Genomic DNA, 16087 nt, shown 5'->3' on the forward strand with positions numbered 1-16087 from the left:
AGTACTCTATCCTAGCCACCATCACAGGGGCATGCCTCCTAGAAAGCTGAAAACATTAAGAGTTCAGCCCACATAATGAAGGCACTTTCTGACAGTTTGTTTATGCTAACACTGGAAGTTTTCCGGACCATGGCTGTGGGTCACATCCACAATGTGTGTATGAATGACCACTTCACCAAATAACTTCTGGCAGAAGTCAAATTTCAGCACTGTTACACTGCACTTTCAGTAACACCTACACCATGTCTGCTGATGCCAAGGCAGAAGGGAAGGTACCACATGGTCACTGATGCTGGTAAGTAGTTCTGCTGTGGTAATGTCTTCTGAAAATCTAACAAGACAGTATTTTAGGACTACACCACATACATTTTGACTTTGGCTTCACACTCACAGAAACAAGGACATTTGAACTCCTTGACACTTCAGCCAGCTGAAATAAACTCCTGTCCATTTTTAAGCACATTTGTTAAAAGCACTTATATTTAGTAATCATGTGCAGTTAGGTCAGTTTCAGTTAGGTCATTCTAATAGTAGAATCTCTCAGAAAAACTGACTTTGAAAACACCAAAACCTCCACACCAGACAGGTGTTTTCAGTAACCAGCATACTTACAGAAACATTTCAGTTACAAGTTCTCCCTCCTCACAGTTAGTCAAGATGGGGAAAAAAATTCCACTTTCAGAAAGCAGATTCATGTTACTTGGCCAAAATACATTTTACTCAATTTTATCAGACATCATGTAAACACTCAAGGCTATCTTGTTGAAGAGAAAGAGAGCTTTCCTCCAAGAAAATTTCAGTTGCATGCCAACAAATGGTCAATCAATGATTCATAACACAATGTTAAGTACAAGAATCAGTATAAAAAAACCCACAACGGTCTTGAAGATTGATGACATTTTTCTTCTTCAAATCTTGACAATAATTGTGAAATTGTGCTGGAGATAATTTCTTTTGATAACACAACACTCCAGTTTTCCTTTTGCCTTGTTTGTGGTACTTTCCATATTCCCTATGCACATGCAAGTGCGTAGCACACATGCAGTTCTGCTATCAAAACACATGTATAAATACATAAATTAAGTAAACATCTCCAGTAAGGTCCAAGAACTCATTCAAGGAAGCAACTGTTTTCAGGACTTCCTGGCTGTAATCATTACTGACTTAAATAGCCTTCTTAAATACTTTGTCCTTTAAACAAAACGGTGGGGTTTATTTTGGTTTTGTTTTTTTTTAATCCTTCTCTTACAAAAACTCAAAACTAAAATCCACTAGGGTAAAAACATTTCACACTGTGACAAACAGCAATTCAAATAATATGCATCAGCAATAAAGTAACCGTCTCCCCCAAACAGAAAGCTTAATTTAGTACTGCACAACAGTATAAGCCAAAGCTTATATTCAATCACACTAAAGCAGTCAGACAAACAAGGCATTTGGAAAGATCACTCTGTATACATCAAAGGCAGACTTTTTGTTCCCTCCATCCCACTACTATTAAGCATGAAAGAAAACAAACAAACAAACAAAACTACCACAAAACAACAACAAAAAACCAAAACACCACAAAACAAAACTAAAAAAACACAGACACACACCAAAACCAACCAACAATAAAAAATCTTTAACAGGAAGATTTGCAAGAGTTTTGGAGATCAAAACAAAACCAACCAGGTCTTGCAAACCCTCAAATATTTCTAAGAATTCAGGAATCAGTCACAACTCTCAACATGTTCTTACACGATCCTAGCAAAAAAGAATTCAAACCATTCTGGTACTAACTTGTTAAGGAAAACAAGGGGCTGGGACAAGTAGATGATAAATGGAAAACTGTGTAACTTCAAAATAAGGCAGCCGCATAGGAGGCCAGTTTCCATCGCTTCTGCGTTGTAAAGAGCAGAAACTTTAGCGGGCAGGCGGGAGCCCATACCAAGGTCTGAATGTAGCCCAAGAGACAGGCAAAATCCTTATTCCAGTGCTACTGTATCAGACTGCCCCGACACACACAAGTACCTGCCAAAGAAAGGAACATTTCCCACAGGCCTTGCCAGCTTACTGCACTAAGAGCATCTAAAACTTTAGATTTAAAACGTTAAAACTTGAAAAGGAAAGCTTCTTTGTCTAGATGTAATGGAAGAGAACATAAAAAAGGCAGCTTTGGCTGTGGCAAGGCTGTAAATGCTAGCTCATGCTTTATTTTGGTATACAAAGGTCAGAAGTAAGTTATTCGCATCTAAACTGGGGCATATGAAACCAACACACAAAACAAAGAGTCTATCGCACCAGATTTGTTAAAAGAAAAACCTACATTTTGGTGCTTTAAAACAAAAAAAATAATTAAGTACTTACGGTCTTGGGTATCCAGTAACTTTTTTTTGTAATCCTTACCTCTGAAGCGGTAGCTGCAATATTAACACTGCTTGACTGTCCGTTCATTAGGTCCATCCTGCCCACACCATTAATCTTCAGCCCTACATTTACAGCATCAGGATCATCTCCAAGGCAATTGAGTAACCATTCCTACAAAGAGCAAAAAACAATCAGAAACCATTTTATTCATGTGTTTTAAACAAGATTCAGTATGTAAAAATCTGTAAAAAAAAAAAAAGTACTTCCAAAATTAATAAACCACTTTGAGATCCAAGCTTTACATTCAAACGTATATTCTGAAATTACGTGCTTTAAGATGACATAAACAACTACAGGTTGCACTGCTATCCGTTATTTACTGGAAGTACAGACTTTCATATGACTTTCATATTCTTTTTCCTACTACTTTTGGTATGTAAATATATGTGAACTGATGTTGCAGGCCTAACTTTGAGTTAATGCATACGATTCTTTTCCTTTGATTACCAAACTTTAAAAAGTATACTCCAGCTGTAACCTGTAACTTTCATAAGAAATTATCCAATAATTTCCAATCCTATATGTCTATTCACCAGCTTTAAGTTGAAATTCCCTCATTAAAAGCAATTTAAGATACAAGGGGAATTTACACTTTTCCTCACAAATTACTCAAATTGTTTAGTAAAAGCAAACAAACCAACCCTATACAAAGGAAAACTCCACACACTAACTTTTAATGTATCCTGGCAAGAATACTATTGCTTTTCATTTCTACAGGGAAAAGGCTACAAAGAAATAGAAAACTTTGGCATCCGCTACAAACCCAGGAAGACTACCCAATACTTGCGTGTTACCGGGAGAGTAAAAATTGGTTTGGGCTTACATTTCATGAGATGTTAGTGCCCTCTAGTGTGAAAACGATTATAAATCAGTTTTCACAGGTCTATGTTTCTAACAAGTGCAACTGTTTCTGAAGTTATTATTTAAGAAAATCACTTTAGGTCTGTAGTTTAACTCAGAACTATTAACACAGTCACAAATAAATGGAGAAAGTAAGTAACAGGTAACAAATATCACATGACAAAACAGTATTACAGCAACTCACACTTAAAGAGTATTCCAAAAAGCTCTATCTCCAAGTGATCTAAAACAGGTATGTCAGATAAACAAGCCTGGAAGGTGAGAAACTGCAAAACTGAAAATAGCCTCAAAAGAAGCAGCAACTTTAAAGTGTCATCACAGGAATGCAATACAGAAAGGAGAGCAACTGAAAGCAAGCCACATTGCAAAGTTCAAACACTACAGGTTCTAGATATTTTGGGGTAATAAGAGTCCTCATCTGAACTATGCTGAGCTGTACTTCTGCAGTTCAGAACACCCATCCCACATTCTACCCTTTTTGGTTTTGTTTTTCTTAAAAAAAAAAAAAAAATGATGTAACCGTCTCATTCACAGGACAAAAGATGCTATGTTTCCCTTTAACGTTATACTCCTAGCCCACTGGCTAGAATTAAGATTGTGTTTCCACCACTAAAAATACACTTAACTGCACTTACATTTTAGCTGGTATCATACTAACAGGCCATACAAAGGGAAAAAATTAACTCATCTTTGGCTTGAGTGTCGCTGCTATCATGTCCTTTTCTATCTCAATTACCCTTCAGATTGTCTGATGTGGAATACCTTCAAATGCTCAGTTCACCAAATCCCCTTTCCTATAGCCTTTTCATTTACTGAACTGAAAAGCAAGGAAGTGAAACTAATTGATGAGCCACAATTCTCATTTATTCTTACGAGAATTAATGTTCTTAGTAGAGGACAAGAGGAATCACACCTCCAAAACCATTTTCAGGCCCTCCACATGTTCCAAGTAGTACACTTGTCCCATTTTAATCGCCATCTTTGCTGAAAAAAAGCTACCCTTTAAAAATCTGTATTTAACCACTGGAATCATAAGGAAATTAGACACTTTGCATAATTTCATCATACTATCTTGCTCATAATTGTACCATACTAGGCCAATCTTTAGTTTAAGATTATATATTTCATGCTTGTGTCATTTACTTCAATCATTCCCCCTCCCCATACTAATGGGGTGTAGGAAGCAAGATAATTGAGGAAGAAATGTTTCTGACCAAGGAAAGGTGAAAACTGAAGTTTGGAGGGGTTTTTGCTGAGGGATTTAGATGCTGCTATTTAAAAGAAGTTATGCACATCACAGAAGCCATTTCCTAATATGCGACCTCAAGCCATACCCCCTTTGTCCCTTAACACAACAGCTCCAGTTTACTATCTGTTTCCTAAGCTATTACAAGCTTTGTTTGCACCTGCCCACCCATTCTGAGTGACAGACAGACAGTGTGCTGTCTGAACACAGCATGTGCTCCATCACCCAACAGCAGGCTAAATGGGATCAGTAAGCCTAGCAACTGTGTGATAGACTTTCCATCTCAAAGAACGGTTCCTGGAGATACAGTGGTGGCAGGCACTGATTCAGCTTTTCCTTTTCTACCCAGTTACTGACTGTGATCTCTGTCCCTTAGTCAAGCACGGCTGAAACTGGTCAACATGCAGAGAAGAGACTCCTATGAGGCATATAAAATAGGGACTTCTAAAAAAAATTTTTTTTTACATGTTTTAAAAATGAAAGAAAGTCACTTGGAAAAGCCTACATGCAAAGGAAACTGAGATTACAAAACAGAATATCTGCCAGTCAGGTTGTATCATAAAAAAGCTGTCTATGCAATCTTAATTTGGCACCCACTGGTACATTACAACAGTATGTCTGAATACATTTATACTTTTTCCCACTTCATGGAGATACAGTAAGGGGCAGAATTAATACTGAACTGCTATAAGCCAGCATTTATCAACTTAAAAGTTCCAGAATTTGCAGCATTTAAAATGTACTTTTCAATGCCACACTAGACATGAGAATATCACAACTCCCATAACAATGAAAAGTCACAGCAACAATTTTGGCCATTGTATCATTTAAAACAAATAGTGGGAAAAAAACCAAACACCTAACACTGGAATAAATAAAAAATTTGCTTGCTATACTACCATTCTGCTCAACACCAAAATAAGCAGTAAACAGCAATATCAGAGAGTGATCAACAGCAGAGCTGTTCAGAGCAACGTATCTGAATATATGAAATGAATGTTGCTGAACTACAGCAGTGAGTCACAGTTTTTACTGCATACCCTGTATATCCAATTACAAAAACTGAATTACATGGGGTAATTTTAACTTCCAGTCTGTTTCTCCTCTTCAATTTAATAAATGCCTTTGTGCTCAGAAATGCATTCAAGTGGAATTGAAAGTGCTTTATACGACACATAAAATACTTACGCATGCATTTATGCCAACCTGAAGCCTAGACACGCTATGTGGTATCTTCCTACCTCTCCATGCCATGAGTGCTGTACAGTAAAAAAAAAAATAACTAAAAATACTGAAAAAGATTTATTATACCCAAAGAATTATCCAGTGATAGGACAAGGGGCAATGGGTGTAAACTAGAGCATAGGAAGTTCCACGTTAACATCAGGAAGAACTTCTTTACTGTAAGAGTGACAGAGCACTGGAACAGGTTGCCCAGGGGGGTTGTGGAGTCTCCTACACTGGAGATATTCAAGGCCCGCCTGGACAAGTTCCTGTGTGATGTACTGTAGGTTACCCTGCTCTTGCAGGGGGGTTGGACTAGATGATCTTTTTAGGTCCCTTCCAACCCTTGGGATTCTGTGATTCTGTGATTCTGTGAATTAAAATGTCTGGACTAACATTGTGGTTCAACCCCAGCCAGCAACTGAGCACCACACAGCTGCTCACTTACTCCCCCTGGATGGGGAAAGAGAAGGCTAAAAGTGAAAAAATTCATGGGGTGAAATAAAGACGATTTAGTATGTAAAGCAAAAGCCACGTGTGCAAACAAAGCAAAATAAGGAATTCATCCACTACTTCCCTTCATCAGGCAAGTCTTCAGCCATCCCCAGGACAGCAGGGCTATATCACATGAAAAGGTTCCTTGGGAAGATAAATCCCATCACTCCAAATGTCCCTCCCTTCCTCTCCCAGCTTTACACACTGAACATGACATCGTACAGTATGGGATATCCCTTTGATCAGCTGGGGTCAGCTATCCTGGCTGTGTTCCCTCCCAACAACTTGTGCACCCCCAGCTACCTCGCTGGCAGGGCTGTGTGAGAAACAGAAAAGGCCTTGACCCTGTGTAAGCATTGCTCAACAGTAACTAAAACATTGCTGTGTTATCAACAGTCTCTAGCACAAAACCAAAAACATTGCCCCATACTATTATGAAGAAAATTAACTTTACCCCAGCCAAACCAGCACAACCAAGCAGGGTTGGCTATCTTCAAGTTTTTCCTGCAAATTCATCCAAGTTTTTGATGACTTGATGATCATCCCATTGTAGTGACTGACCTACAAACCCCAAAATGGAAGCATCTGTGAAGATGAACTTCATGGTCACATTGCTGATGCTCAGAGAACAATGCAGGGTGTGACTGAGCACAGCTGTTGCAAAGAAGCTGACCTTATCTCAGCACAAAGAGGGCAAGAGGGTGGCCTTTGTTTTAGACAAACAGCTATGTCAGTTGAGTCGATCAACTGACCGTATCAGTTGAGTGAATCAACTAGTGGCGTAAACGTTTCTCCCCAAGTTCATTAAAAAACCTGAATGTCTCCCCGAGTTAGTTAGACCACATGGGGGGGGAGTGAAAAAGTGGTTCAGCCCAACTGAGTGCAAAACCCAAGTAATTAATAAACGAATGTCAAAGAGAGCAACAGGCTTAAGCTAGCTTCAATACATGTATTCCTTCCTGGTGACTGGGGTTGCCCAACATTGTGACAGTGAGCACGTTCTAGAGACCAGTAATGGGGATCAGATTTTGGCATTGTGAACTTTATATTGCAATTGATTTTGCTTAGTTTAACCTGCATTTATATTGTGATTTAGTATCTTTTGTAACACCCTGCTGAATTAGAAATCCTCTGTAACATCAACTATCTTCAAATAATACATTTAATATTAAACATTACACTCTGGTCACAGTGTACTGGACTCTTACAGGTGCCTAACAGCACACCTAAGCCTGACTCCCTTCTATAGCAGAATCCAGGGATATTCTTGTCGCAGCTTGGGTCAAGCACTATCCCAAAAATATACTGTACAAGTGGCATTTAAAAGATTACTCTAAAATTACATTAAAAACTGCCTGTCTGGAACAGTAAGAAAGCTTTGAGGAAACATGGCCACAGTGCCATTTTATGAATAGCTTGAGTCATGATGACCAATATCCTTTTCGTTCTTATTGATAATGTCAGTACTAAATGTCATTTGTTTTGATCACAGATCCCTTTGCAGAGTTACAACCAAAGACTCTGGGGTCCAAAGAACAGTAGGAACCAAAAAATTGGTTCTAAAGACAATCAACCTGAGCTCCTGATCTTTTGAGGACTCTCACTGGTATTTCGACAAACAGTACAGAAAAAGCTATTTCTTTCTAAACATGGAACCCTCACTCCCCCATGCGTAATACGGCCTAGCTAGGTTTAACTATTCCATACCAGGACCTCAAGATGCTTCAATGAAATCTTGGAGCCACTGACTGAATTCTCATTCTGGATTCAAGCTCTTTGATTCTTAATTGGAAATGTATTTTTTCCAGCATTGCTTGGCACTGTCTGAATTACCACCAAAGGTCCCCCAGAGGCATACAGGTACTACACCCAGCACCGTGTACCAGCATTTATACCACCCGCCATGAGGGCAAGGGCTGATCACACTCACAGTTCTTCCCTGCAGCTTGGTACACGCGCAAGCACCTCAGTATGCCTAGAAGACTTGTGTACATAACAGTGTTAGCTAAGGCACATACTAGCCAAAGCCAAAGAAATACAACTCATTTGCCAGGCTGGTCCTGTCTGTTCTGCAACAGGCAAGATTCAGGCATCAGCAGAAGGCTGCACTGTGATAAGAAGAGTCATTACAGGTACCGCAGTGGCAAAAAAAATCCAAGATAGTCTGAGCAGACCACCACACAATGCTCCTGACGGAAGAGAAATGCACAGCCTCCTCCTCACCACAGAAGCCACTGTTCTTCGTTACTTCCCACTGCAATCCCTCAAAGTCTATAGGAGCTATGTACAGATAGGTAAAGCTAGAAATATATCTAAAGACGGAAAAAAGCTCATTGTCTAAGAGGCAGAGAACTACTAAAACAAAAGAGAAAACCTAAAAAAGCCCCAAACTTGTTAACCCACCCCCCCCCCAAAAAAAAACCCCACAAAAAAACCCACCCCATACCAAAACAGAAAACAACACACAGGAAAGCTTACAATTAAACATAAAGTCAGCAAGGAATAGGTGACCAGACAAAGAATGTTCATTCAACTATGAAAGAAGATTTTGTCAAGTCAAAACCAAATTGTACCTTCCAAACTATATTCTTCAGGTTTACACTCAACCCACCGAAACAAAAAACTAAGCTCCTTGTTAAACGTAAAACATAAAAATATAAGTTATGTTGTATGAATAAAGGTAGTATGTATACAGCATTACAAAAGAAAAATGAAAGCCACCTAAACACACGCTTTAATTCAGTTTTCAGTAGGCATGACAATATTAAGAGGTAATATAAAGATAGCAAAACTGGTAAGAAAATAAACTTCCACAATAGAGATGAAACCAAAGCTCAAGGAACTCATGCAACTTAATATAACCTCATCCTCCTGCAAGAAATTTATCATTGAAGAGAATCAAATCCCAGACCTAAAATTTCACATGCTACGAAATCTCCAGTCAGCCACATGAATCTTGTCAAAGCATCAGCTGCTACTAGTGAAGGCAGAGACACTAGAAGACAATATGCATGGGGCACAGACATGACGGTAACTGAGAAACAGGAGCATAATATTAGCTTACAAAGAGATTATTAGCAGTTATTAAGTATGCAATACCAGTATAAATATTAGAATGATAAAACCTTTGGAAATACAAGAAAGCAACATACTACAGGACAAATTATGTTATCTGATGGACAGAAGAATGAAAAATTGAAGTCAACCAAGAAAGGATCATTTGGGTTGACCCCTGTAAAACTTCCATGAATTTCAGCACATCAGTTGGAAATGACTTGGCACCAATGCTGTAAGCATGAAGTAGCCACATGAGATCAAGATGCCTGCATCAGTTACATCCAAATACTACCTCTAAAACATCTCGAGACACTGATGCGGTACTCAATGCAGTTCTGGACACCTGGCTTCAGATTTTCTGAAGGCCATATATGCTTCCAGGTTCTCTGAAGACTCCATTGCGAGAAATGGAAATCATATTTAAGTATTGGAAGGACATACCAGGAGTATGAATAAAATGTAAATTTTAGCTCAAATCAAAATATAGCAATTGGATTCTTGAACAATTTCCAGAAAACAGTACTAAAAGCAAAAACTATAGCTGAAGCTGATACTAGACTCCTTGAAGGAAATAGTGTCATATGGCATCTGCATCAGCAGCATAAGTAATCCAGTAACCACAAAACTCTTTTCTTCATTGCTTTGATTAGTCCTGCTGCAAAGTCAAAGCACTTCCATGCCCATCCAACTCAACCACTCAGTTATGTCACACAGCCACTCTTTCCCTAAACATCTGTTGCACAACAGTCACAAGCAGTATCAGCTGTTTAAGCTCCAAGACAGCTGAAATTAGAATCTGCAGGATAACAAATAGAATTAAAAAAATAAAAAAAAAAAAAAGCTTTATTAAGTTTGACAATGAAGTTAGGGAAAAAAAAAAAAAAAAAAGAAAAAGCAAGCTTCATTTAGTTATGGTCCTTAACTTTGATGCTCTTCTCTTACCCTAGAAGATGCTTTACCTGGACATGCAATTAAGTGAAATTATTATTCTTTAAGATACTACCCACAGAGCACTTTCACTATCATGTGTGCTCACAATGCAAACAACAAAATCGTATTATTGCTTCTTTTATGCACCTCATTCTCTGACTTTGGGGAGGGGGGTTTGTGGCAGGGGTGTGTGTGTGTGAGTGTGTGTGACATGGAGGCACGACCAAAGGGGGAGAGAAATAAGATATAAATTAGGTGGAGCCTTAATGTTAAGTGTCCAGCTGTTAAAAGTCCTTCTTGGCACATCACGCTCCAGTACTTAGGGCTCTCCTTTTTTAATCTCAAGAACTGATATAACCCATAGCTTCCACCTCCTCAGATGAATAAAAAACTTCAAAAATCCAAGAGAATATCCTTCTCCAGGGCACAAGCTATTTGTTTGCCAAATCCTATTGCAAAAATCAAACAAATACTATTACAAAAATTAATGAAATCCTGTTACAAAAATCAAACTATTAGCCAAGTTTGCTAATCCACTTACAGCAACAATGAAGTTCCACTCAATATGGAAGACTTTTAGTTACACACAAATAGCAAGGAGACCCTTACTGTTCTGACTTCCACCATTTGAAAGCCAGGTCTACTGTCAGCTGACTCACAGCCAAGAATTAAGTGGTGGATACTGTAGCACAAAGCAACAAATTTTAGCACTAGCACTGCTACACAGCTGCAAGCAGTAGAATATCCTGGCCCTCACACAATACAGACATCAATTAAGCAGAAGGAAAGAAACATTACAGGCAACAAATGGAGTAAGCCAAAAATGTGAACATGTGTAAATGCTATTTAAGTTTAGCCTGAGTTTGTAAGAGGTTTGCATTTTTCTAACAAAAGATCTCTTCAGCAGAGCTTGAGTGTTAAAACCTTAGGTTCACAAGGAAAACAACTGAACTGCACAGGAACTGATTAAGTTTCTGCTCACAAACTGCTCACAAATTATCAGGTTCCCAGAGCTACTTTCTTCAGAGATCACCTACAAGCCTTTGTTCCATTTTATAGTTCTTTAGAAAGGACACTGCACATAAGAATTATTTATTCCTCTGGTTCTGGCTATTATTTTAAAACTGCTGTCAGAACACATTGAACATCTCAAGTTATGATCCATGGCTTGTTTTTCCTCCCATATACCAAAACAGTAAGCATCAGGGAACCAACTTATTTTAGCACAGAAAGTACAAGTGTAATAATAAGGTTTTGCCCTCCTCAGTCTCCCTCTCCAGAATTCAAGCCTGCTGACAGTTCAGACTGTTTGAGAAACATTTCTTCAAATATCGACATAAGTACCGGCATGCTCAGTCAGTAACCAGAGGAGGGATCCCTCCTAACCCCAAACACACAAAAGAAGAGAAATCATAACCTAGAGACATTTCTGGAAGTTAGGAACTACTGATATTTATTTCCATGAATAAGAAGTAAAAAAAAATATAAAGAGGTGTTACTTAAACTAGAAGCACTACTTCTAATCAGGTAGCTCTGTAAGATGATAACCTTTCCACAACTGGTTTTTCCAAGACCCCTTCCACATGGGCATGCAGCTATCAGTTTTGTTAGAAAACAAGAGCAGGTTAATGTCCTGTCAATTACCTGACATTTAGTTTCCAGTATATTTTTGTTACAGGTTAAATGTGCAGGCATGGTATCAGCAGAACTATCAAAGGAAGAATACATCTGTGGACAACATTCTGAATAGAGAAGTTATACTTAAGAGCATGCAGCAGTGGAGTACTGGAGCACGGACTCCAGCATCCAAATATTCTCTTCAGAGGTACTCGGATCCACAGTTTTGTTTCTGGGTAACGCAAATAACATGAATAGGAAAGAACTGCTATAGACTGTGCATCAGCAAAAATATCACAGCAAAGTAATACAAGCAAAAGTCTCCAGAAACTGCCTTTTTTATTTTCAGTTGTAACTTTTTTTACTTTTTGTAAATTTAGTAAATTCTAGTGGAATTTTTAGTTAATTCCAACAGAAGACAAACTCAAAGAAAATCAGTATAAAAATCTACAAATGGACCTGTATGGATGGCATATCTTCTCTCAGAACAGAAAGAATACTTCACAGGAAAAAATATTTGGGAAAAATACTTAAATAATTTTTTTATGTGCAATTGCACATTTACCAGTTGTGAAACTGAGATAACAACTGATGGCATGAGCTTTGTTACTGTCAACAGGCTAGAGGAACCCTGCCACCAACAATCACAACTCACATGCCAAAAGCACATAAAAGAAAAAACAATGATGAAAATAGACTGAGGATCTAGAATGAATATTCTGCCTAAACATACGCATCACACATAAATGTAAAGAAAACTTGAATACCCATGAACTCATTGCATAATCTTCTGCAGGCATTAAGTGCTAGAGTTAAAACTGTGAACAGCCAAACCAAAACCAAGATGATCAAACCATCCTAAGATGGCTTTCTAAAAAGTGAGAGATGATGAAGTACCAACTGAATAACAGCCTCCAAATCCACAGAACTGAAGACTCACTACATCCACCTGCCTCAACTGCACACTTTTTTTGTGCAGTATGACAAAAGAGATTTACATTTAGGAAAAAGAAGGCAAAACTCCTCCCACTGAATGCCTGACTTTCTCATTCAGGAAAACAACTGTTGACAGAACATTCTACTGTATTTTTTGTAAAGCCATTAACAGACAATGAGGATCTTTCTTGAAGAAGACACGCAATACTTTGTCTGTTTCAAAATTCCAATTTCAGACAGATGAGTATAGTCTTTATCATTAACACCTCTGATGACAACATTTCAACAATGTTCTCTACAATTATTCCTTTTTTAACATCATGCACTGGTATGGAAGTTTGCATGGTTGCTACAGAAATGGTGCTAACAGGAAGTTTAAAAAAAAAATAATCTAACAGCATATGAATTGCCTGTATTCAGTGTGACGAGTATCCTGTAGAACCACAACAGACACCTGGGGAAGAAAGCTGGATTTTCTGCTGTGCCACTATCTGCTGCAGTTGTTTAAGAAAGTGCATCAGGCTCAGAGTCTCTGACTTCTAGAAGCAAGCGAGACACAAGCCAGTTACTTATCTATCCAAGCATCCATATCTTTCCCACATTTCTACCTCCCTTCAGGAGAACCTCAGTAAATCAGGAAACTAATGAGAACAGGTAAAGAGCCAAATACCAATAGTTTAATATTAAATATTTTTCTTCACCCAAGACCAGTCAGTAACTGCTGACCAGCAAAGCATCTGCCTAAATAAAACATGATACAGAAATCAAGTAAATCCAAGTTAATTCATACAAATCCAGGACTTTAACAAACCAAATGGATGTTGGAAACTTGTTTCACATGTTCAAGAATGTCCAAATAACTCCAGGGAAAATTGGTCAAAGTGCCTCAAATTAGAGACTAAGCGTATATTCACTTCAACTGAAATAATTTGGAGTAAATATTTTCATGAATGGGGTAGTGTATTTTTAAGATTGTATCAGACTTTCTTGTTTTCAAAACAGACTTACAGTAGATTACAGAGAAATCTTGTCTCTTTAGATACTCAAAGGAGACAGGAATTTATCTCAAGGCTTGAAATTCGGGTATACCCACAGTACTTCTTGTGCACTAACATAAACAGTTGAATCACCAGAAAAACTAAATGTGATTTCAGGTAAATGGACAGTATAAATGAGAGCCCTGATGGAGCTATTTCTTCACCATCTCTCTACATTATTGATGAAAGAATCTGCTCTAAGGAAGGAATGACATAATAAATATCTAGACTTTGTAGAACCTGTGTAACTAATGCAGAATATAATGTTTTCCAGAAGGCATCAAAAAGACACTCAGATGTAAGACAAGCATTAATTTGAAGAGCATAGTTGGCAAAGCATGAGAACCAACTATGACAAAACATTTATATACCCCTAATGGTAGTAAAGTCAAGCCTCAAATTCTTGTTACAAGACAGAAAAATAAATTCAGGGTAATGATTAATAATAAAGGATTTTTAAGATTATTCCAGCACTATGAACTCAGCATAGTAAATTCACAAGCAATATCCTATCCAAATTCTACTTGGATATTTGAGACATTCAGTGGATGACTGGATAATTATTACTTAAACATATCCTTCAGTTTATGAAATGCAGCTGTGTCCATTTCTGTCAAATCAATGGATGCATGCATTAAAAATTTATTTAAGTGCAGATACATGCAAGCTGAAAACTTGGGTCAAAGAACAATGACCCAATGTAGTTTTAATAGAGATTTGAAGGTTAAAGATATTTTGAATGTAAATTTATTGTTTTACAGCAATAAACTATAACTTCAGTTAGTACAAACAGCTGAAATCTCTAATCTTAGCACACTGATTAGACAATGCTTTGCTTTCCCTTCTAGGATCACCAAAACCACCACAGTGCTAAAACAAACAAGTGCAAATCTTGAGGAAATCACAGTTAGAACAAAAGCAAAGTTCCTCAGATCCTAAAACACCTACCAGGTAAGCTCTTCTGGCAACTTCTAGCAGGAAAGCTCGCTGGAGTTCTGTCCCCTTCTACAAAAAGGGAATCTTTTGGCTCAAACTAATTAACAGCACTGGCTTACTCTTATGCAAGAGAGATAAGCCATTCTGGACAAACCAATAAAAGCTAATTCTTTATCATATCTAAATGAAAATACAACACTTCTTTGAGACCCTGTCATGCCCTGTAATGCTGCCTGAAGAGCTTTAAGTCTACATTAAAAAAATAAAAATAAAAATTTCAGCCACCCAAATTAATACATAGCTTGGGCAAGACAAGCATTTTTGCCATCAAGCAAGATTCACCTTGAGTAGGTGAAATGAAAAAAAAGTCCATGACTGATACAAAGAACTGAAAGGCTCTGAAGAACACATACAGTACTTGGAGCCATTAGCCTAAGTTACACTTTGGACAAGGATTTGCTACTGCTTCATAAATACTGACATCAAACCATCCTTCTCCTGGAGATGCAAGGATATCTGTCAACAGAATAAAGATAAGCAGACACTGCACACCAAACAGGGAGTAGCCTTACAACAAAAAAGACCCCATGAAAAGAAGGATGTGCTAGGAAACAAGCTGAGCTGGAAGAGCTGAACAGGGAACCCAGTTACCAGCGGGACTGTTTTGTTGCCCCGTAGAAGCAGACCACAGTCTATGGGCCCTGCAGAAACAGACCACAGCCTATGGGCTGCCTGTTGGAGGAGAACTCTGCTGTGCATACTTTTGTGCTTTCAAATTCGGGGGGGGGGGGGGGAATAAAAAAATTTGGGCATAAGTTACTTTACCACTGCAATATTGTGGCAAGAAGTGAATTTGATTTCCAGTTCAAAAATTGTGTAAATTTTCAATTCCTGAAGGTATTCTTTGCTGACATACAAGATGTATTAAAACGCTTTATATTGCAGTATTTTCAAATGGTTCTAATAATAAACTGTTTTTGCTGTGCCCCAAGCAAGTGTGGACTAGATGACCACCAGGTGCCTCCCCCAAAGTATTCTGATTCTCTAGTTTAAGGAAAACACAAAAGGCCTTAATGATCTAATTAGAATAGTGTGTAGGTTCAGAGAGAAAGAAGTGTATCCAAATATACTGTTCAAGCACAATCAAAACACACAATCTACTTTGTTTCTTGCTCTTGATGATATAAATTTTTTGTGTATTTTTTAGATTACAAAGAGCAGATAAATGTTATTAAAAAAAGCTTGAGGTCTGTTTGAAAAATGAAGTGTACACGTGATAGAAGGCCATAATCAGGAACAGGAGATAAAAGCTGCAACCTTCCATGCTATGAAACAAGAG

General features: G+C 38.0%; 1 protein-coding gene across 5 annotated transcripts in view; it reads right to left on the reverse strand.

Moving 5' to 3' along the window:
• The window catches only part of RALGPS2 (Ral GEF with PH domain and SH3 binding motif 2), a 119586-nt gene that overhangs the window by 91229 nt on the left and 12270 nt on the right, over positions 1–16087 (reverse strand). For all 5 annotated transcript variants that reach the window (XM_065674101.1, XM_065674100.1, XM_065674099.1 and 2 more), the window contains exon 2: positions 2389–2520. In XM_065674101.1, the coding sequence (XP_065530173.1) occupies positions 2389–2445 (57 nt within the window). In that variant the 5' untranslated portion in view covers positions 2446–2520. The remainder of the gene's footprint in view (positions 1–2388; positions 2521–16087) is intronic.

Source organism: Lathamus discolor, chromosome 3, assembly GCF_037157495.1.
Source record: "Lathamus discolor isolate bLatDis1 chromosome 3, bLatDis1.hap1, whole genome shotgun sequence".
Classification (NCBI taxonomy): Eukaryota; Metazoa; Chordata; class Aves; order Psittaciformes; family Psittacidae; genus Lathamus; species Lathamus discolor.